Here is a 24,078-nt window from a genome sequence, read left to right as displayed (position 1 = left end):
TATCTATGATTTATCATTCTTAACTTATGGAACAACTTAGAATGCTCAGAAAATAATTACAAATATTTTTTCTAAGTCCCATATGATGCAATACTAAAATCTCTTGAAAATAAATCACACACTTACAATGATTTTATTTAAATGTGATTTTGCATTAAAATGTTTTTGTATGAAAAGCCGTAATTGACTGCCACTTCAAAGGGTGACAGCAAACATCAGTAACGCTACTGATAGCATAAAGCACGCGTTCCCTTCACCTCAGTCTGACCACTTGGAGCGGTATATCCGATGGAATAATCACAATTTTGACTGCAACATTCTTAATGTGGATGGAAGTTGTTTAGGTACTCCAACAAGAGCTGGATTTGGAGGTCTAATCCGCAACGGTGCCGGCTACTACCTCACAGGTTTCTCTGGATTTATACCATCATCTTCGGATATTCTTCATGCTGAACTCACAGCTATTCACTTTGGTCTGACCATGGCTATTAACTTGGGGTTTGCACCTTTAGCTTGCTATACAGACTCTTTGCTTGCCATCACTTCGATCAAGGAAGCCTGCTCCAAATTCCATGTATACGCAGTGTTGATTCTCGAAATCCAACAGCTGCTATCTCACGGGAATGTGTCTCTTCATCACACTCTCCGTGAAGGTAACCAATGCGCAGACTTCCTTGCCAAGTTAGGTGCTTCTTCTGATGATGATTTGATGATGCATACGCAACCTCCTGAGGATCTTCGCCCGCTTATTAGAATAGATGCATCAGGAACCTTATTTCTGAGAGCTTAGTCTTTGTTTTTTTTTTTGTTTTCTGGTTTTCCTTTTTGTTAGCTTTGTTACCAAAAAAAAAAAAAGCCGTAATTGATTTTTAAAATCTGCATATTTAAAAATAGTCTTTACCATGCATGCAGAAGTATTGAAAATATACTATAATCAATTATGAATTTAGTAATTGATCATGGAATTGAAAATCCTTCATTGTGCCTTTACGTGATCAATTATACAAATGAATAATTTATTATATTATATTTGGTTTTATGTGCAACAATCTTTTTTTATATATGCAACGGCTATTTGGCTTAATACCATACAACAACTATTTTTTAAGTGGCTAACGGCTATCTTGTTTTAATTTATTTTGCCAAAGGCCACATTTGGTTTATATGATCTTCATTCTCATTTGTATGAATAGATACCATTTTAAATATGTTTCTATCCATTGGTAACTCTTTTTGAAAGATAGTATCATTTCATAAACATCTTTTTAGCCTTTATAAATTCAATTGAGAATCAAAGCAATAGATACACAACAACTTTCATTATCTCAATTGACATTTTCAATATCACTTGCTTACAAACTTTCATTCAAATTGTTTGGAAAACTTTGCCTACACTTTAACATTTATTAAAAAGTTTTCTGAGCACTAAGTCCATTTGTTAATAGTGATATTGATAAGATTATACAGCCATAAACATTTGATATTCTTCAATTACTTTATTGTAAAGTTTCTTACCATTGTTGGTGAGAATTATTGTTTAAGATAGTGGGGGTGCTCTCTTGTGATTGTTGTAAAAGGTTCTTTGATTCGGGAAGATTCAAAGTCCACCAAAAGTGTTTGGTGTTTGTGTTGTAATCAAGAGAGAGGGTTTCTTTCTTGTGTTTATGTTAGAAAGATTGTTAGGGGGTCTTGGGGTGAGATTGCTTGTAACAAAGATTCTAACATAGTGAATTCCTTCGTGGGGTGTGAAGGGAGTGGACTGACCCTAAGGTTTAGAGGGGAACCACTATAAACTCTCTTGTGTCTTTTCTTCTTCCCTTGCTCTTTTATTTTTCCGCATTCTTAACTTCATCATTATTTATCGGAAAAATTATCAACAACGCTAATCTCTGAAAAATTAACCGATATTCCTAGAAACCTAATTCACCCCCCCTCTTAGGTTACAATCTGAACTTACAAAAAAAACTAACACCGAATATGACAAAAATAACATAGAATCCTCATTGAAGAATGGAGTTTAAAGAAATTGTTTATTAGCATTCTAAAAATAACAAAGGAAAATCAATACAACTAAGCTCAAAAGCAAAATTGTATCAATAAACCATCCAATTTAGAAAAATAAAACTCATCAATGATCTTTAGAAGATATAAGAAAGCTTGTAATCCTTAAGTATCAGAACTTGATACAGCAGCTGAACCACTTCATGAAGCTCTTCCTTCTCTGTAGAGAAAAAAAATTAATTAAAAATACAATATTTTGTGAATAGAGAAAATGATTTTAATTCACATGAAACCAGTTAAATCCATTTGGATGCAAAGATTCATAAGAGAAAGATAAATGCTCATTCATCAACAACAACTAATGTAGTAAATTTTTTTAACCATCTCATCTTATTGAGCTGTAAATTAGTGGTTTTAAATAATAATCTCTCCGCCCTAATAACAAAGGTAACTGAAAATCTTACAGGTGGTGAAGAGTCACGCTCACTGCGTTGACGCTGAATGTGCCGGAATGAAGCCTTGAGTTCCTCCTCATTACCAAGACTCTTGTGTAGTTTTCTTGCTTCTTGGATTTTAGAGAAATCCATTGAATAATCTCGTACTGGGCCCTTCTGATCCCATTCCCCAAACCGCGGCACTGGGGGACAAGGGCTATTCTCCTGCATCAAAGTTAAATGATTTATAGGTTAGAGAACTAATCATCATAACATAAGTTTTTTCTTACTATGAAATGAAAGTAAGTTGTTAATTGCAATAATTGTGTTGTTCATAGTAAATTACTTCATCCGATCATATTTATAAGAGATTTTGGGTCAACAAAAGTTAATGTATATGGTTCAAAATTTAGACTAGATACATCAACTTTTATTGATTCAAATGTCTCTTATAAATAAAATCAGATAGAGTATGATGAAACTAATCAGTAATTGGTGAAAATCTTTCAAAAGAAAATGAGTAATTGTTGAAAGATTTTCACTCCTAAAAGAGAAGAACCTACATGGGTTTTCAAAAACCTAAAAAAAAAAAAAAAAGCAAGAAGAGCCATTACAAGCAGGGGCATAGTTCTTACAATAGACTCAATTTCAAGTTAAAAATTTATTTTCATATTAATAGAACACCCTTCAATGGTTCAATCAATCAAAAACTCATTCTCTCACAAAATTGGATTCTACGCAGTCGCCTTTTTTTGCAGGTTCGACATTAGTGGCCGTCAGATCTTGATCGGATGGTTTGAAAAACATAGATTTAAGATTTATTTTGTAATTCTAGAAAATATAGCTTATTAAATTGTAATCTTGAGATCTTAATCGATCGATTAGAGACGCATGACTCCGTGAATTTATTGGCCGCTATAAAATGCTTTTCTACTTCACATTCACACTTGACTTGACTAGACACTTGCACACCCAAACCAAATTATTTTTTGTATAATCGGCTTATAGTTTCAGAAAGGAAAAAAACGAATAAATAATAGAGAGCGAGAGTGAGAAACTAACCTTTGTATGCCGTTCCATGACACTGATTTCAGAGTTTTGAGTTGTTGAACTTGAGAGGTATATGTGATTGGCCTTGATAGGGTTATTTGACAGGTTTATAGTACATTTATATATAGGCACGCACGCATACGCACGTGCGCGCACACACGTGTTTGAGCGTGTATAAATCTTCTTTTTATAAAGGGGAACATTAAATAAAATCCTTTTTTAGGTGATTAAATAAAATCCGTGTAATATTTAAATAGATTCTTTTTCAATTTTTCTTTTTTATTGTTTATTTTTAATTAATTACAAAAATTTCGCTTTTTTACGTGCAGTCCTAGTATTACTCCATTTGTCTATTTGGAGTTGTCTATTACAATACGAGACTCGAAAAAATAAGTTGTCTATCATGTACAATATTGCATAGATTAAGACAAATACAAATGATCATTTTTTTTTATTGAAAACAACTACTCCCTTCATTCCAAACTATATGAATCTTTCATCATTTCAAACGTGTTAAGAAATGTAATTAATTTTGTATGGAAAAGAGATATTATGAGTTGTTTTACAAAATTATTCTTTATAAATGATATGGGAAACATAAATCAAAGAATTGAAAAAAAGAGAGCGTAATAAATAGTTAAGGAGTAATAGAAAAAGTAATATTAATGTTTCATTGGTATTGTAAAGCGGCATATAATTTAGGACAATTTTTTTTGTCAAAGTGACATATAATTATGGACGGAGAGAGTATTATTTATTATAAAATTATGTATTTAATAAAATTACACAAGTTCCGAAATAAATTTACTATTTTTGACTTCTTATACTCTTTCCGTCCTTATTATAAGATGAAAAACAAAACAAAAAATTCATACGCAATACAATCATTAATTGTTGTAACTTTTAAATATTTTTACAAATATACCCTTGTAGAAAGAAAGTTGTGAAACATTAAATACATCTACTAATATTAAAAAATAAACATTAAATATATATATATATATATATATATATATATATATATATATGTGTGTGTGTGTGTGTGTGTGTGTATGTATGTATGTATGTATGTATGTATTTAATATATACATTGAAAGTAATATTTAAAACATATGTCAGGAATCATATAAAAAATATTGAGAACCTGTTTCATACAACTTAACTACTCTATTAACTACAATTAATAAGAGTATTTTAGTAAATAACACTAATTTTACCATTAAAATCAACCCAACTAATATTTTTTTTAAACATTGTGCGCAAACTTTAAATGATAATTATTTTAAGACAAAGGAGTATCGGATTTCATATTATAGGTAACTATATTTTGAACTTAGTGGTTACCATCTAGATATAACTTTGGAGCAATTTAACCTCTATTTGTTAAAAAGTGGAGAATAGCCTATAAACTATGTGATATTAAATTTATGATGTTTTTAGAAAATGGAGAAAACAAAATCAAATGGTTATGTGCAACTGAAGAATGAATTGATTGAAATGCTTGAAGGAGTGGTTCTTCCAGAAATGTCTGGAATCAATGAGCAATGTATCTATAAAATACCACCAGGAATTCGCCAAGCTAATCCACAAAGCTTATACACCATAAATTATTTTCATTGGTCCTTTTTACAATCCACATGGCTCAAGTAGTGACAACAACATTTTGCATCAAATGGAAGAACTCAAACTCAAATATCTCAAGGGATTTCTAAATAGAACAACTCTATGTGTGGATGATTTTGTTTTAAAACTTCAAGAGTTGGAAAGTAGAATTAGAAGTTGTTATGCATGACATGTTAGCTTTAACAGCAATGAATTCTTAAAAGACATTATAATTGATGCATGCTTCATAATTGAACTTTTTCTTAGGCGTTAATTTAGAAACCATTGGATGAAAAATGACCCTATATTATCAAAATCTTGGTTATTTAATGACATTAGGTGTGACTTACCACTCCTTGAAAACCAGCTACCCTATTTTGTTCTTGACGATATATACAAATTAGCTAGTTTAAATCCTGAATTTCCATCATTTATTACAATTTATTTTCAATATCGCAACCTACAGAACATAAACTCAGAAAGAGCACAGTGTCCAAAACATTTCACAGATCTTCTAAGAACATTTTTGCTGTCATCATCATTTGATTTTATACAAGAAGAAATGGGAAATGCAATTAAACATGTATACAATGTGAGCCAATTATCAGAAGCAGGATTAGTATTTGAAGTAAGTGAAAGTAAATGCTTACTTGACTTGATTTGGTGTCAATGTAAAGTTTGACACCAGGGGTGTGTGCGCGCACGCACGTGCGTGAGTTGAAAGTAATATTTAATATGGATTTGAATACCAATTGTTAGAGATATTAAAATAACAAAATAATATTGAGATGATAGAAATATAAATTAATTCAAATCTAGATAATGTATCCAGATAATCCCCAATTGTTTGGGACGAACATCAACACCAAAGAAATTATTGAAAGCGAACCAAACACTTCCGTAATCAAGCCTTCTGGCAAATTTAAGTTTAACCCTAAAAGCCAAACAATATAATATACACTAACATTGTCTTTGGATTGTTGAAAGGTTGTGGGATTATCTGGATAACTAATTCGTAGGAAACCTCTGAGTACACAAAAAATAAGGCCACAGGGCCATGAAGAGGATTGGTTTCTGAGAAGGTCTTATAGTCACAAAGTTTAAGCACAATGTTTAGACATACACACATAAAAATAGAAAAAATAGAAAGAAAAAAGAAATCAAATAATGCATATTTTAAATTAAATGATGTAGAATTTTATATGTGCCTAAATAATTTTTTCTTTGCATTGTGACCAATCAAGTATTAATCCTCCCCTAAAATAATTTTTTCTACTCCCATAATGTTGTTATATACATGAATAACACTATTGATGGTTACTCCATGATCTCTATTTCATTTAGATCTTCGTCTTACCACATCATCCATGGAATTGAAATTACAAGTAGTTCTTTTTTTTTTTGGTGGAGTCAGAACGGTAGAATATAGTGATTTGGTTTTAATATTGAGTGATCAATTTTTAATTTTTTTTTTTTTGAGGGGAATCAATTTTGAATGTTGTAAAACCAATATGGACTAATAGAGATCGAATTTAATTTGCTTGATTCCGATTGAACCCTAACATGAATGAAAATCGAATCAATTTATCATGCCATTGGTTTTTTTTTTTTTTTGAAAGATCATGCCATTGGTTTGATTCTTACATCCTATACATCACCTATTAATTAAATTGTAAATACAAAGTCACACTCCAGACGAAATTAATTAATAATTTTGGTCAAAAAAAGTTAATAATTAAAAGAAAAATATTATAATTAAGCGAGCAGCAGAAGGTCATTTGGTATACATGGTAACTTTCCAATAGACTATTTTCATCCTTCATATTGCCAAGTTTCCAGATAGATGAGATGATTAAGTGATAAAACATCTCATCTTAGTTTCTTAAAAACAAAAGCATGTTCAAAAGAACCTTTTTCATAGAGAAATGATATATTTAAACATCTATGTGCCAACTTTCTCTTTCATACTCGCATTATGTTTTAGTTTATTTCTCTATTGCTTTGATTTTCGTACAAATACTTACTTTTTTTTTGTAAATTATGGTTGTCTCATAAGTTGTCAAGAAATTATTGTTCAAATAACACTTCTTTTTTTTTCATAAAAATGACATTTGTACTACCAATTTGAGTAAATTTTTGGGACCACTCTGTCATATTTTGTTGTGTTTTTACTCTCTTTTATTTTCACTCACTCTATTGTTTTTGTTTTAAAAGAAGTAAAAAGAATATGATTGTCTCAAAAGTTTTAGCAAAATAGTTGTACAAATTTTTTAGGTGAGTTGTACAAATATTATTAATCTAATTGTTGTCACAAAATAATCTATTTAATATAGGGTTATAATTTTGTTTAGAACTCTATAAAAGTTGAACTATATGTGGCTAAGAGGAGTACCAAGAAAGTGGCTTGTGGTAATTAAATCGGGATAAACATTACTTATACAACAACGATAAGTAGCCATAAGTGGTAGAATAGACATGTATAATGGTCTAATAACATCAAAATAAGTTGAAGTGGCGGTGTTTGGGTGACATTATGGTGCTAAAATGATAATGTCATGTGATATTGGTCAACCACAATGTGATAAATGATTTTATTCTCTCTTTCACATAGATTTTTTATTTTTTGTAATTTTTTAAAATAAAAAGTGACATCTAACACGCTATAGTTGACCAATGTAACGTGACATGGACACCAAAATGACACTCAAATGTTATCCTTTATAAGCATTACTTTCATGAATTCCCTCAGTCGTAAGCAATCACATTTACGTGTTTTTCATCTTTAATTCTAATTAAATTTCTTGACAAACAAAAAAACTCTACTAATTAAAAACATACATTTTGGAAGGGGAAAAAAAAAACTAACACCGAATATGACAAAAATAACATAGAATCCTCATTGGAGAATGGAGTTTAAAGAAATTGTTTATTAGCATTCTAAAAATAACAATGGAAAATCAATACAACTAAGCTCAAAAGCAAAATTGTATCAATAAACCATCCAATTCAGAAAAGTAAAACCGATCAATGATCTTTAGAAGATATAAGAAAGCTTGTAATCCTTAAGTATCAGAACTTGATACAGCAGCTAAACCACTTCATGAAGCTCTTCCTTCTCTGTAAAGAGAAAAAAATTAATTAAAAATACAATATTTTGTGAATAGAGAAAATGATTTTAATTCACATGAAACCAGTTAAATCCATTTGGATGCAAAGATTCATAAGAGAAAGATAAATGCTCATTCATCAACAACAACTAATGTAGTAAAAAATGTTAACCATCTCATCTTATTGAGACGTAAATTAGTGGTTTTAAATAATAATCTCTCCACCCTAGTAACAAAGGTAACTGAAAATCTTACAGTTGGTGAAGTGTCACGCTCACTGCGTTGACGCTGAATGTGCCGGAATGAAGCCTTGAGTTCCTCCTCATTACCAAGACTCTTGTGTAGTTTTCTTGCTTCTTGGATTTTAGAGAAATCCATTGAATAATCTCGTACTGGGCCCTTCTGATCCCATTCCCCAAACCGCGGCACTGGGGGACAAGGGCTATTCTCCTGCATCAAAGTTAAATGATTTATAGGTTAGAGAACTAATCATCATAACATAAGTTTTTTCTTACTATGAAATGAAAGTAAGTTGTTAATTGCAATAATTGTGTTGTTCATAGTAAATTACTTCATCCGATCATATTTATAAGAGATTTTGGGTCAACAAAAGTTAATGTATATGGTTCAAAATTTAGACTAGATACATCAACTTTTATTGATTCAAATGTCTCTTATAAATAAAATCAGATAGAGTATGATGAAACTAATCAGTAATTGGTGAAAATCTTTCAAAAGAAAATGAGTAATTGTTGAAAGATTTTCACTCCTAAAAGAGAAGAACCTACATGGGTTTTCAAAAACCTAAAAAAAAAAAAAAAAAAGCAAGTAGAGCCATTACAAGCAGGGGCATAGTTCTTACAATAGACTCAATTTCAAGTTAAAAATTTATTTTCATATTAATAGAACACCCTTCAATGGTTCAATCAATCAAAAACTCATTCTCTCACAAAATTGGATTCTACGCAGTCGCTTTTTTTGCAGGTTCGACATTAGTGGCCGTCAGATCTTGATCGGATGGTTTGAAAAACATAGATTTAAGATTTATTTTGTAATTCTAGAAAATATAGCTTATTAAATTGTAATCTTGAGATCTTAATCGATCGATTAGAGACGCATGACTCCGTGAATTTACTAACCGCTATAAAATGCTTTTCTACTTCACATACACACTTGACTTGACTAGACACTTGCACACCCAAACCAAATTATTTTTTGTATAATCGGCTTATAGTTTCAGAAAGGAAAAAAACGAATAAATAATAGAGAGCGAGAGTGAGAAACTAACCTTTGTATGCCGTTCCATGACACTGATTTCAGAGTTTTGAGTTGTTGAACTTGAGAGGTATATGTGATTGGCCTTGATAGGGTTATTTGACAGGTTTATAGTACATTTATATATAGGCACGCACGCATACGCACGTGCGCGCACACACGTGTTTGAGCGTGTATAAATCTTCTTTTTATAAAGGGGAACATTAAATAAAATCCTTTTTTAGGTGATTAAATAAAATCCGTGTAATATTTAAATAGATTCTTTTTCAATTTTTCTTTTTTATTGTTTATTTTTAATTAATTACAAAAATTTCGCTTTTTTACGTGCAGTCCTAGTATTACTCCATTTGTCTATTTGGAGTTGTCTATTACAATACGAGACTCGAAAAAATAAGTTGTCTATCATGTACAATATTGCATAGATTAAGACAAATACAAATGATCATTTTTTTTTATTGAAAACAACTACTCCCTTCATTCCAAACTATATGAATCTTTCATCATTTCAAACGTGTTAAGAAATGTAATTAATTTTGTATGGAAAAGAGATATTATGAGTTGTTTTACAAAATTATTCTTTATAAATGATATGGGAAACATAAATCAAAGAATTGAAAAAAAGAGAGCGTAATAAATAGTTAAGGAGTAATAGAAAAAGTAATATTAATGTTTCATTGGTATTGTAAAGCGGCATATAATTTAGGACAATTTTTTTTGTCAAAGTGACATATAATTATGGACGGAGAGAGTATTATTTATTATAAAATTATGTATTTAATAAAATTACACAAGTTCCGAAATAAATTTACTATTTTTGACTTCTTATACTCTTTCCGTCCTTATTATAAGATGAAAAACAAAACAAAAAATTCATACGCAATACAATCATTAATTGTTGTAACTTTTAAATATTTTTACAAATATACCCTTGTAGAAAGAAAGTTGTGAAACATTAAATACATCTACTAATATTAAAAAATAAACATTAAATATATATATATATATATATATATATATATATATATATATATATATTTGTGTGTGTATGTATGTATGTATGTATGTATTTAATATATACATTGAAAGTAATATTTAAAACATATGTCATGAATCATATAAAAAATATTGAGAACCTATTTCGTACAACTTAACTACTCTATTAACTACAATTAATAAGAGTATTTTAGTAAATGACACTAATTTTACCATTAAAATCAACCCAACTAATCATTATTTTAAACATTGTGCACAAACTTTAAATGACAATTATTTTAAGACAAAGGAGTATCAGATTTCATATTATAGGTAACTATATTTTGAACTTAGTGGTTACCATCTAGCTATAACTTCCCAACTAATCATTATTTTAAACATTGTGCACAAACTTTAAATGACAATTATTTTAAGACAAAGGAGTATCAGATTTCATATTATAGGTAACTATATTTTGAACTTAGTGGTTACCATCTAGCTATAACTTTGAAGCAATTTAGCCTCTATTTGTTAAAAAGTGGAGAATAGCCTATAAACTATGTGATATTGAATTTATGATGTTTTTAGAAAATGGAGGCAACAAAACCAAATGGTTATGTGCAACTGAAGAATGAGTTGATAGAAATGCTTGAAGAAGTGGTTCTTCCAGAAATGTCTGGAATCAACGAGCAATGTATCTATAAATTACCACCAGGAATTCGCCAATCTAATCCAAAAGCTTATACTCCTCAAATTATTTCCATTGGTCCTTTTCACAATCCAAATGGCTCAAGTAGTGACAACAACATTTTGCATCAAATGGAAGAACTCAAACTCAAATATCTCAAGGGATTTCTAAATAGAACAAATCTATGTGTGGATGATTTTGTTTTAAAACTTCAAGAGTTGGAAAGTAGAATTAGAAGTTGTTATGCAGGGCATGTTATCTTTAACAGCAATGAATTCTTAAAAAAAACATTATAATTGATGCATGCTTCATAATTGAACTTTTTCTTAGGCGTTAATTTAGAAACCATTGGATGAAAAATGACCCTGTATTATCAAAATCTTGGTTATTTAATGACATTAGGCGTGACTTACCACTCCTTGAAAACCAGCTACCCTATTTTGTTCTTGACGATATATACAAATTAGCTAGTTTAAATCCTGAATTTCCCTCATTTATTACAATTACTCTATATTATTTTCAATATCGCAACCTACAGAACATAAACTCAGAAAGAGCACAGTGTCCAAAACATTTCACAGATCTTCTAAGAACATTTTTGCTGTCATCATCATTTGATTTTGTACAAGAAGAAATGGAAAATGCACTTAAACATGTACACAATGTGAGCCAATTATCAGAAGCAGGATTAGTATTTGAAGTAAGTGAAAGTAAATGCTTACTTGACTTGATTTGGTGTCAATGTAAAGTTTGACACCAGGTGTGGGCGCGCGCGCACGCACGCTCGTGTGTTGAAAGTAATATTTAATATAGATATTGAATACCAATTGTTAGAGATCTTAAAATAACAAAATAATATTGAGATGATACAAATATAAATTAATTTTTTACTTTTACAAACTTTGAATACACACTACCTTCTAAAACCAACTCACAAAATTGATTCAAACAAGTTGTAAATTGTAATTAATTCTATCGCTCCACTGATATTGTTCTTGCTCATGAGTCATGTCCATGTATTTCATAGTCAAATTACTTTCAAAACCAGTGAAATTGTTTTCATTGAGAAACAACCTCCTTAGAGTTGCACATCTTCCTAGATCAGAAGGTATGCTACCTTGCAGTTGATTGATTCCCATGTTAAGCACTGACAAATGCTTTCCAAAGCAAAGATTGGGTGGGAGTGGGATATTACCCCTGAACTTGTTATTCATACAATCCAACTTCACTATGCTGCTGTGGTATCTTTCCATTGAATCTATTCTCAGAAAGGTCTAACTTCTCTAGCAAACTATAGTTGCTTAACTCTAAAGGCACTTTTCCTGAGAAACCATTAGTACCAAACAACATAAGGTTCTGCAAATTATAAAGGTTTCCAATTACTGTTTTTCTCCTTTTGATTATTAAAAAGAGTTGTTATCCTCTCAATTATTATGGGTTTAATATTTTATCCAAATTGTTGATAGTAATTGATTTCGACATATATTTGAAAAAGCACACGGATCCTTCACAGCTTGAATGCCTACTACCATTTCAACGCAACGGTTTGTATTTTAGACAAGAAATATAATAAAAAAGTCATAAAAACATTACCCTGATCTCATTTGACAGAAGCATTTGGAAATTACGAATGGTGGCTGGTTATTTTGAGTTTTGATTTATGTTTAATTGGTTATGCATGGGTTTGCTTCTTTTGGTCTCTATTGTTTCTCTGCTTGAATCATATAAAAAAAAAAATAGAGAATCTGTTTCAGCCATAAATAAAACATATATATGTCAGGAAATATTAAATTTAAATCTAATCTTTGAAATTACAAGATAAAAGAAGCATGGCCTAGAAGAACTAAGAAGTTTTGAGAAGCATGTTGAACCATCACTAAGCAAATCTATGATTTAAAAGTCTTCCTATTACCACCATTCCATAAAACCTAAACACACGCAAACCAGATAACACCAAGACGTGTCTCCCTCACTCTGCCACTGCCTAACAAACCTACAAAGCGATTTAAATTCATCAAAGCATCATTATGCATAACAGATGAGAAATTCAGCCAAGATAGAACCCCCACACTTGCAGGGCATTCGAAGAATATATGCGCAGCGTAGCACTTTCAACCACACCACAATCATTTACACACTTAATTTGTGACTCGTTCAAAACTCCTCTTTTGAATAAATTATCTTTTTATGGAATCTTGTTGTGAAACAGCCTCCAAACTAGAACTGCCACCTTCATCGGTACCAACCCATTCCAAGCGACCGCAAAACTCCTTAGGTTTTCTGTCACCACCCCCTCCATTATTGAATCATAAGCTTCCTTTACCGAATACTTACTTTTTGGCCAAAACCGCCTATCCATTTCATTGAACTCGCATTTAACCTTTGGATTTTAACTTTCATTTCTTCTTCTCAACCCAACTCCTCTTGAAATATGTTCCTTCTCCATCTAAATTTCCATATCCACCCATCCCCTTCATACGTAACTATGTCCCTAACGTAAGCATTTCTTCTTTCTGAAAATATATATAAACTCGGGTACCTAATTCTAAGAGAGGTTGCTTCCAATCAAGGGTCATCCCACAAAAGAGTATCTTCTCCATTCCCTATATGTTTTTCCTAATTTTTCAGAAAACCAATTCAGTTTGAATCCCCGCATCCCCTTTTAAATATTTTGGAGGTCTTTCTAACACACCGAACAATTTCTCCCCTCTCTATTAATTCTACCGATTGTCTCTTCAAATAAATATCACATTACCTACAAATCACTACTAGATGAATTTTGATATCACACATGGCTCTTGATGGAGGAGCTATAACCACTCTGAGCATCACCATACCTAGACCACAGCATAACTGGAAGCACAGTGGAAGTAAGATCAGTTGCAGGAATTAAGCCAATGCCTGCAGCCTCTGGAGAAGCAGGTAACCTCCAATAATATCTTGTTTGTAGGGATACCTGATATCAACTGCTTCCATGCATCTTCAAGGTTCCTTATTTCACCAGGATTGTATTGGCAAGGAGGGTTATTGTACAATTATACCCCAAACATAATCAAAAAGGCATGTTGTAAGGGCGTTTCCTATCAAAACATTGGAAATGGACACTTAGGAGCAGCAGTTATGTTAACTTTATTCCCCAATTATACTCTTTAGGAACCTGGCAAGATCACCCCAGTGTTGATTTGATTCTCCTTCAACATCAAATTTGATGTCTTCAAGAACAGCAGGACCAAGAGGACGAGACGAAGATTATCCACCCATTACCCATTATACAAAACTGATCATTATTTGTAGTGTAGTACTAAACCCGAAATCCTCAACATAACCACTCTGACATAAACCGCATTCTGTTTCCAGGAAATGAATTTTGTGATATGTGTACCAATTACTTGAGACTATAGGATTCATGCATTGATATCTCTGACAAAACATTTCTGTTAAGTTGAATATTCTCCTTCAATAGCCCATGCATGAAGTTCCCATAATTGACCTGCAAAATAAAAGAAAAATAAGTATATTGACAAAGGAAATATAAGTTGATTACACGCCGATAGAGCATGCAGAAGAACAGGTTCATGCTTCACGTATGCCTCAAACATAAAAGGAGGCTTGGAGGATGGAGGTATTAAGATGAGATAAAATTTCCACATTCCAAGTTTAGCTTCACTTAATATTAGTATGTTTGAGGATATAAAGCATCATTCACACACATGGTATGCAGTCCATGCTATGGTCATTTTAGTATCCAGATGAGTATTCACTTAGCAATTAAAACTTCCTACCGATCGAAGCATTTCGCTTCTAAGAAACTCAATTAAAACTAACTGAGTTTTAAGTGAAGAGGAATTGACGAAAGAGCAATAGACAGGCGAACAAAAGAACATTCAACTTTTGAAGATCCTGGATATTTAAGACTATGAAAAGGAATCACCGATTTAAGTGATTTAGTAAATCAAATATTCGGCTGAAAGGAGAAAGACAAGCATAAAAATGAGGAGTGGGACATCAGTCAAAAGTTTCCAGACAATGCTAAAACAAAGAATCTCAGGTAACATCATGACAAACTGGAAATTTTCCTTTGGAATGGCACAACAATATGACGATATATATTCTGCATGCACACTATTTAAAGAAGCAATAATTTAAGCATATAGAGTGTAGTTTTTCCTGCCAGACATTTCAGGTGGATATAGTACTTAAGTTGGACATATAGATATTAGAGCGATAACAAGCTCCACAATCATAATAATTCAATCACCAAGATGTTAATCAAGAATTTAAGTTTGTTGAAAAAAGTAGGAGAAATATTAAAGCTTGTTTGTTATCACAAATTTTTTCAGCTTATATTTCCTATTTTCACTAATAATTACATATATACACTCTGTAGCACCAACTCTTCGAATTGAAGGTGTGTCCAGTGTTTGACACCGAAACACGTGATTACATTAAATTAAATCATTGTCTCAAACTATTACAAGTGCCGACATGTCAGTGTCCAATTGTGTATGGTGTCCGTGCTTCATAGTACATACTCCCTCCATTCCTTTTCTTTTGATGTTTTAGAACTTCAACTATATTCCAAAACTTTTGATGTTTTAGTGAATTTATTATTGTTTTCTCAAGTTTACCCTTGTTGGAAAACACAATAAACTATTAAAGTAGTTGTGACCTTTGGTTTATCACATGTGAATTTAATGATAAATAAGGACATTTAAGTAAAACACACACAAATGTTTATATACTTTAATTACTCCTTAAAACTTGTGTCAAGAGCTAAAACATCAAAAGAAAAGGAATGGAGGGAGTATGTGACATTGTTTTCACCACCGTTGTGTGTTTCAAATATTTGTATAAGGATATAGTATTTTCATTAAATTAATCAGTCCATTGCATTTGCATTAGTCAAGTATTGTATTGAACTTCCTTCAAAAAAAAAAAGTATTGTATTGAACTGTAAAAGATTGAGTTAGTAAGAGCAGAAACAGAGAAAGAAGACATACACCATGAATGCTGGTTCCAGCATTAATCCGTTCGCACATCGCTCTTTTTGTTACGGCAATCTCTGTAGGAATACTGCAAAGCCTTCTCCACCCTCTCCCTTGCTAACCTAATGCAATTTTTTGCTCTCCCTTTAAACCCTTTGCTAACTTGAAAATCTTAGCCTTGTTCATTTTCTTCTCTAGTTCTTTCTACCCTGCAATCACAATCATACAATTCCAATTAAAACAAAGTCATAAACATCCTTAACTGTGGACATGTTCATTTAATCTTAAAAAACAACAACAATGTTATTAAAATCAAACTAATCATCAAACATGAACATTTCGTACTTCAAAAAATAATTTAAAAAAAAAAAATCATATTTTGCCTTGAAAATCCCAAAAACAAATGCACATGAAAGTTTTGTAAGATGAACATTTCATGCTTCAAAAAATTATTAAAAATCATATTGCGTTTAAAAATCTCGAAAAAAATTAATTGACTCACAGTTCTGTTTTGTGGCCACAAATCACATGGAATCGCATCGTGGCAGGCATATATGTATTTTTCATGTTGGAGTGTAATTTTCACTGAGCTCTCATCCTTTCACCGTTATGATGCAGTATAATTTTCAAGCATATATATGTTTTATCACTACTATGCTACTGCTGATAACAAGTATGACAATCCCAGGATTACATCCGACTCATCAAACCAATTCCCCAAAATACTTATACTATCGTAGAGAATCATAAGACTCGAAATCAGATGAACGACCAAAACATAAAAAATATCAGTGTTTTCAAATGTGGATCGCGGAAAATGATAGTTTGTTCAAATTCAACTATACAACACACCACTATAGACCTATTTGACAACATTTTGAACTATTTAACAACATTGTAAACATTTACTACAACAAAAGAACATCATTAGCGCTGGGGTAAATTATATTTAATAAGTTCATTTTTTTTCGTTTGATGAAATTAGTGGAGTGTGTGGATTAATTTGCATTTGTTTGCTATTATATTACAAGTTTGCAGGTATATTTTTGTATTCTGTTGTCATTCTTTGTTGTTTTGTTGTTGTTGTAAGTAAATATCAAAGAATGAAGGTACATTATGTTGATTATTTAATGTACTAGCAATTGTCCGTTGTTGAATAATAGTTATTTAATCTTGCATTAAACAATTTGTAACGTGTAAAACTACATTTCTCATATAAAAATGGATGTTGAATTAAAATGCTAGAAAAAAATTGAATTTAATAAAGAGTTGGAGTCAAGTGTTGACGAGATTCTACGAAGGATAAATAATCAAAGAGAACTCGACTAGTTGAAGATCAAAGTTTACTTGCCTCTCGATTGAACACTGAATTATCAAGGTCATCTTTCTTTAAATTTAAAAATTTGAGGATTAAGACTTAAATATTGATTTTTTTTTTTTTTGAAAACGAATGATATCAAATATTGAATTAATCAGAAGATTACTGAATAGAAATAATATGAAAATGAAACTTGTCGGTAGTATAAAATTTAAGTACAAATTTTTTCTTTGCATAAATCAGGTATCTTTCGTATGTAAGTGCAGAGACTAATATCTCGAGTGTTGTCGGACCTAAATGGACGACAACTCTTTATAAAGTTTAAATTGTTATATGTTTAAGACTGGATTTAAACCCAAGATATTGATCAAGTACAATTACTATTTAATGAGTTGAATATCTCATTTCAAACTACGGTACTTAATTCTATACTATTGATGCATTTGGTAGGAGTGGTGGCAACCTCCTCCTCATGTGTTGACGTAGTCTAATAATCAAGACTGGTGCATAATAAATAAACCATAATGTGTATGATAATGTATCCAAATAATCCCCAATTGTGTGGGAAGAACATCAACGCCAAAGAAATTACTGAAAGGGAACCATTCCAAACACTTCCATGAGGGTATCAAGCCTTGTGGCAAATTTAAATTTAACCCAAAAGGCCGAACAATATAGCAGAAAGCTAGCAATAGAGAGTAACATTGTCTTTGGATGGAGTTGAAAGGCTGTGGGATTATCAGGATAACAGATTTGGAGAAAACCTATGAGTACATAAAAAATGAAGGCCACAAGGCCATGAATAGGATTGGTTTCTAGTCCCATGATGTTGTTATGTACATGAACAACAACATTAACATTGATGGTCACTTGACATCTATTATAATTGAATCTTTGTCTTACCACATCCACCATTGAATTGAAATTTCAAGTAGTTTATTTTTCTTATGTGGAGTCAGAACGGTAGAATATGGAACCTCTATCTTAAGTAGTGCATATATTTCATTCTCTTTTTTGTGTTACCACATCCAACCTTGTCTTTTTCTTTTTGGTACAAAATTCTCACCTTGTCTTATCTTATTAGTATATAACTTTAACTTGGCCTGAATTTTCCTAGTACAGTAGAAACTCTTTAATTTAATACTCGATAAATTAATAAACTCTCTAAAATAATAAATTTGTCAGGTCCCGACTTGGGTCAATGTAAAAAATTGAAAAACTCGATAAAATAATAAGATAATAATTTTTTGGGAGATCCCTTTATAATTTTCGGTCCCAAGAAAATCATAAATTAATAATTCATAGAAACTGGAAAAAAAATATATTAAGAATACATTGAACACATTTGTTCCTCTTGTTTACATTTACTGTACTTCAAAAGTCATTATTGATTTCCAATATGAACACAATATTTACTAATTTACGTTGAGTCTCAAGGTTCGCTGCAACGTAATTCTAAGAGGCATAAACTAATTTGCCTTTTTGTTTGGTATGTACAGTATAATTACTTAAAAACTCTTTAAATTAATAATTATTAATTTATCGATAAATTAATAACTCTCTAAATTAATAAATTTCTCCAGTCCTGACATTATTAATTTATAGAGTTTTAACTGTACTTGATTTTGATAAGAGGAGTCATCGATCAAGTCCCACAACCGCCTCATCATCGGGCGATAAATTCAAGAATGTCATTGATAAATTTCTGGTTTTGTATTTTTCTTTAAAAAAGAGAAGAAAAAAATGAATCAATAAAAAAAAAATACTCCAGTGAAGAACCCGAATCAAAATAGATATAAGAAACATGGGTCTCAATCAAAAAATTCTCCCAAGTACGTGTGTGAGCAAAATGTGTAATGTTGTAATTTTCTTTGTTATTTACGAACAATTTTGAGGGATATGCAATGTTTCTCAATTGCACCTCTTTGAAGATAATCATACTTTTTACTATGAAAATCTTATAATTAATATTGAATTAACAATTCTGTTTAAATTAAAGTATTAAATTATAACAATATATTTTAGGACAACGTTGGCGTTCCGTGCATCGTACAAGTCTTCCTAAATACATCAATTTTTGTGGATCCATTTATTTTTTATATAAAGGATCGGAGTGAGTATAAATTTTTTTATACCACTAAATAAGTACTTAGGCTCTCATGACAATAACAATTTAGTATAATGCTTTTGTTTTACATGATAGTATAATGATTATAAAATACATGAATGTAATACATATTTTAGATATCATTATTAATATGGTATGAATAAAAGAAATAATAATAAGATATAACGATTTGATTTAGTTTAAATTATATGCAAACTAATAAAATATGGTTTAAATTATGGGAAATGATAACCAGTGTCTCTGAAACACTCTTTAAGGACCGTAAGTAGTAAGTATATATGAAAATGCATGTAATCAATGCATTTGAGTTTATCGGATCATTGATTGTTTTTTATATCCCTAAATACATCGCCAATTAAACCGTAAGCAGCGGCGAAGCTTGAAATAAATCCACGAGGGGGCCAAATATATCGGGAAAAATTACTTTTTAAAAATTAATATTTATATAAAAGTAAATTCAAATAACACCAAAATAAAACAAAAAATGATAATAACTATTTAAAAATGTTGAGTTCAATGGTGCTTCAAAGAGTCAAATTTATCGGGAAGTGTAATCTACAAGAAACTCATTGCTAACAAAATTCTCTTTATAGTTATTGAAGAGGCTAGAAATGTCAAAATAAGACAAAATAAATTAATCAATTATGTGATATCCTTTTGACTTCCATGTTTCTACCATTTTTTGACAAATATATTTATTTGATGTAGCTAAATATATTATTAGAATTAGAATGACAAAGTATAAAACATACATGCTTATTAAAACAAAATAAAATAAAAAAATTGAGGTAGCTGGCTACCCCGTGCTACTACTATTAACAGCCGCTGATGGTAAGCACAAAATCACACTCCAGAAGAAGGGGGGGAAAAAACATGAATAATTAGAAGAAACAATATAGGCTACTGGTATGTGCGTCTAAATTATTAGGCTACTGGTAGTGCGTCTAAATTATATATTTGGTCATGTGGTCATCCAAAGACTTAGTCCCATTGGAAGAAGCTCGTTTTAATTGATTCCTTGCTCTTTTATGCAAATAATTTTTTTTGGTAGTGGCCGGGGTTTGAACCCCGGACCTTGCATATATTATGCATCGTCCAAACCAACTGAGCTAAGCTCACGAGAACTTCTATGCAAATATAGTTTCTTTTTAAGATTTTATTTTTGGGATTAATATGACTTGGTCCTTTATGAATGAAATTTAGAAAAATATTCGTTATTTGGTTTTTGTTTAGTTGATTTGGGTGCTGAAACTTGAATGTTTTGGTTCGAGATGGTTAGCTTATTGTGATGTAGAGATATTAGACATTGGTAATTTTGCACTCCAAACTCTCCTTCCTTCTATTGCTATGCGCTGGGTTGCTTCCCGCAGTAGCCATGGAGAACTTGAGCAGTGCAAATGAACTTTTAGAGCATTTCTCTAACGTTGTAAAAAAGCAACTCAAGGAATAATTTAATGGCATGGCTTGTGCAAGTCCATAACCAAAATACAACACAAAATTGATTCAGTAAGAACCTTGTGCAAAACCAAATCAACTTGTTTAAAAAATCAGTTACCCTTTATAGAGGGTTATGTAAGTGCTTTCTACTATGGAACTGGTTGTAGGACCATTCTAACTACTCAACTGCCTGTATAGGTTAAGGAGACACGACCTTGTCACATACCATCACAATATGAAAAAATTTGTTACTTGTCAGGGACAATTTCAAGGCTGATTTCTTAAAAAGAACATGAATATCAAGTGCTATGTGCTGGAGCCAATGCACACAGTTATGCTAAAAGTTTTTTACGCAACAAATATCGTTGGGAATTTGCAATGTAAAAAGCAGCTGATTGTCTCAAACCTTAATCTTAACATTAACTTCAATACTATGCTCTCATCATTTCGTATGACAATCCCTGCATGATTCTATTAGAGGATTGTGTACACGATTGTACTTGAACACTCGCACCATTTAAAACCAACTCACCAAAATTATCAAAAACAGTTTATTAATCAAATCTAAGATATTCACACTCCAAAAAAACACAAAATCCATACATAACATCTATAAAAAAATTTCACTCCAACCAAAGAGTATCCTTATAGTAACATCATCATTTTTTTAAGGGCCTGATAGTTACATCATTATCAAAAAAAAGCAACAAAACATTCCAAAAAAATGATCTGCCAAGATTGAAAACCAGGTAAATGCATCTCTAAACCAGGTAACAGGCATATAAAAAATAAGTTCTCACTACAACAAAAAAGCATCACCAAAATAACAGTAACAAGTGGAATTTCAATGGTGATTGGTCATGTCAAAACCCTGTATGAGATAAAGGAGCCAAGTTTCCCTTAAAACATATTCAAAATCAATTCACAAAATTGTGTCAAACAAGTTAATTAATTCAATCACAGATTACACTAAAAACACATGAATATGAAATTAAATTAAATACAACAGAGCATTATCAAATTTGGGTATGTTAAAATGACTTAATCAGATGAATGACCAAAACACAAAAATCACTGTAATCAATTGCAGATCACGGAAAATGACAGTTTGTTCAAATTATATGATGCAACTTCAAATTATACTCCATTAAGCACCACACCACTACAGACCCATTTGACTGCATTTTGTACTAATGGTGTATTGCAAGACAACTTAACATCACTGTAAAAATTTACTATAACGAAGCAGCAACATTAATATAGCATTATCATGCAACAACAATAACAATGTATACATTAGATAGAGTCCCCTTTTACATCCAATGCTTCTAAATCACACAAGCATCTAACAAATTCACCACAACAAAAGACTGTGTCATCAATGTAGCATCATCAAAATAAGCATGTCAAAAACCTGTAATTATATCACAGACCAGTATCTCTTTACCTCAACGCATAAATAAACCAATCCACCAAATACACTCAAAACAAGTTAATTAAACCCTATTTTAGGATTCAAATCACACAAATAAATAACCAACATACATAAAATTAATCCAAAACACAGTACCATTATACAGTAACACCAAATCCATTACCCAAAATAAAAACCAGCTCCCAAATCCAAACCTATTGAACAACATTTTGAACTAAAAGCAAATTGGAACACAACAGCGATTTGTTCAAATAATGCTACGCTAACACCGAATTTGAACACACTAAAATTTAGTACAACAAAAGAGCGTCAACAATGTAGCAATATGTTATAAGACATATCAACACATACGTCTCTTGTTACATTCAATCATATAAACAAATTCCCAAAAATTGTTTCACACAGTGTTAATTATCCCTGTCATATGAACTAAAAATCACTCCATCCAGATCACATGAATTTCCAAAACACACTAGAAAGTTCACTACAACAAAAGAACATCAACAATGTAACAACATACATAATTTTAAACAATATAACATCGGACAGATTCGCAAATTTATCTCAACCGTACAATATTCAACCAATTTACTCAAAACAAATTAATTAACCCATCTGAGAGATTCAGCTAAAAATCTCAAAAATAATAACACAAACATAAAAATGTAATCAACAAAACGCAATATTATAAATTCTCATGATAGTACTAAATTTCGAAAATACAAAATAAAACATTAGTCTTCAATATCTCAAATACTAAAAACATGATAAATCAAAACAGTTTCCAACAAAACAGCTCAAAACCTGAGCTTGGTAAAGAACCACCTATTCTTCCCAGTCTTAAACCTCTCCTCGAACCTCTTCTTCGCCTCCTTCAAAGCAGTCACCTTCTTATCCTTACTCTGAAGAACATCAGTAGTAACAACCTCTTTCAAATCAACATCAAGAGTGTAACGAGTCGGCATCAGATGCTGGTAGTTAACAAGCTTCACGAAAGCCTTCACACGCGATTTCTTCGCGGTTTTCTTCGCTGAATCCTTCTTGATAACCTTAGCTGGATACTTCTTGATCCCTGCAACAAGACAATGCCCGTAAGCACGGTCGCGAGTTCCGTCGTCGAAATTCTTCACGATGACGGCTTTCTTCCCGGCGTAGCGTCCTTGTAGGACGATGACGGCTTTGTTTGGCTTCAAGAATTTCACCATTGTTGCGGCTTCTTCGTTTCTTTCTCTCTACAATGTCGCCGTTCAACTGAAAACCTAGGTTTGCATTTGCAGCGAGCATATAAATGAAATGATATAGAACCCTAGTTTGATATGGGTTTCGGTTTTGTTTCATTTGGGCCCAACCTTGTTATCATTTTTTAAAGTATTATTTGCACCCTTGTTTCTACTACAACTACAACTAGATATTACCTTTTGGTTGTAATCCAATTATACTATTATTAATACATCTTATTAATATTGGTGTTAAATATATTTTTAGTGTCCCTTTTGACAAAAAGAAATATATATATTTTTAGCATCCATATGATCATAGTTCAGTTGGTATGAACATTACATTATTATATGTAAAGGTCGAGGTTAAATATATTCACTTTCATTTTTAGCTCTTCTAAAAATTTGTTTCAACTTTGATCACTCTAA

At 31.2% G+C, this 24,078-nt stretch overlaps 2 protein-coding genes, 1 long non-coding RNA gene and 3 pseudogenes across 3 annotated transcripts; 2 read left to right on the top strand and 4 right to left on the bottom strand.

Annotated features, from left to right (window-relative positions):
- Positions 1-1,952: 1,952 nt before the first annotated feature.
- LOC146945568 (uncharacterized) lies at positions 1,953-4,422 on the bottom strand. Its single transcript, XR_015028172.1, has 3 exons — positions 3,498-4,422; positions 2,466-2,660; positions 1,953-2,221 (listed from the first exon to the last, which is right to left on the bottom strand). It is a non-coding gene; the product is annotated as an uncharacterized LOC146945568 (long non-coding RNA).
- Positions 4,423-4,566: 144 nt separating this feature from the next.
- LOC146945567 (UPF0481 protein At3g47200-like) lies at positions 4,567-5,769 on the top strand (annotated as a pseudogene).
- Positions 5,770-7,961: 2,192 nt separating this feature from the next.
- Positions 7,962-10,385, bottom strand: LOC146945566 (uncharacterized). Its single transcript, XM_085748843.1, has 3 exons — positions 9,483-10,385; positions 8,450-8,644; positions 7,962-8,204 (listed from the first exon to the last, which is right to left on the bottom strand). The coding sequence occupies exons 1-3, from the start codon at positions 9,498-9,500 to the stop codon at positions 8,157-8,159; spliced, it is 261 nt and encodes an 86-aa protein (XP_085604969.1). The 5' UTR covers positions 9,501-10,385; the 3' UTR covers positions 7,962-8,156.
- A 602-nt stretch (positions 10,386-10,987) lies between these two features.
- On the top strand, positions 10,988-11,883 carry LOC146945565 (UPF0481 protein At3g47200-like; annotated as a pseudogene).
- Positions 11,884-13,641: 1,758 nt separating this feature from the next.
- On the bottom strand, positions 13,642-14,390 carry LOC146945564 (acidic endochitinase-like; annotated as a pseudogene).
- Positions 14,391-23,098: 8,708 nt separating this feature from the next.
- Positions 23,099-23,685, bottom strand: LOC146945563 (large ribosomal subunit protein eL27-like). Its single transcript, XM_085743896.1, has one exon. It carries the CDS (start codon positions 23,635-23,637, stop codon positions 23,230-23,232), a length of 408 nt encoding a protein of 135 aa, XP_085600022.1. The 5' UTR covers positions 23,638-23,685; the 3' UTR covers positions 23,099-23,229.
- Between the last annotated feature and the right edge of the window lie 393 nt (positions 23,686-24,078).

This window comes from Medicago sativa, chromosome 2 (genome assembly GCF_051527215.1).
Source record: "Medicago sativa cultivar Bolivia chromosome 2, Bolivia_mono, whole genome shotgun sequence".
In the NCBI taxonomy this organism is placed as follows: Eukaryota; Viridiplantae; Streptophyta; class Magnoliopsida; order Fabales; family Fabaceae; genus Medicago; species Medicago sativa.
Note: the sequence above shows the minus strand (reverse complement) of the source record. Positions and strands in the feature narration are given on the sequence as shown.

Excerpts from the sequence above, each read along its gene's own strand:
- LOC146945563 (XM_085743896.1), bottom strand. The coding sequence starts at position 23,637 with ATGGTGAAATTCTTGAAGCCAAACAAAGCCGTCATCGTCCTACAAGGA.
- LOC146945566 (XM_085748843.1), bottom strand. Across the intron at positions 8,205-8,449 it reads AGCGTGACACTTCACCAACT|AGAAGGAAGAGCTTCATGAA; the intron begins GTAAGATTTTCA and ends TTCTCTTTACAG.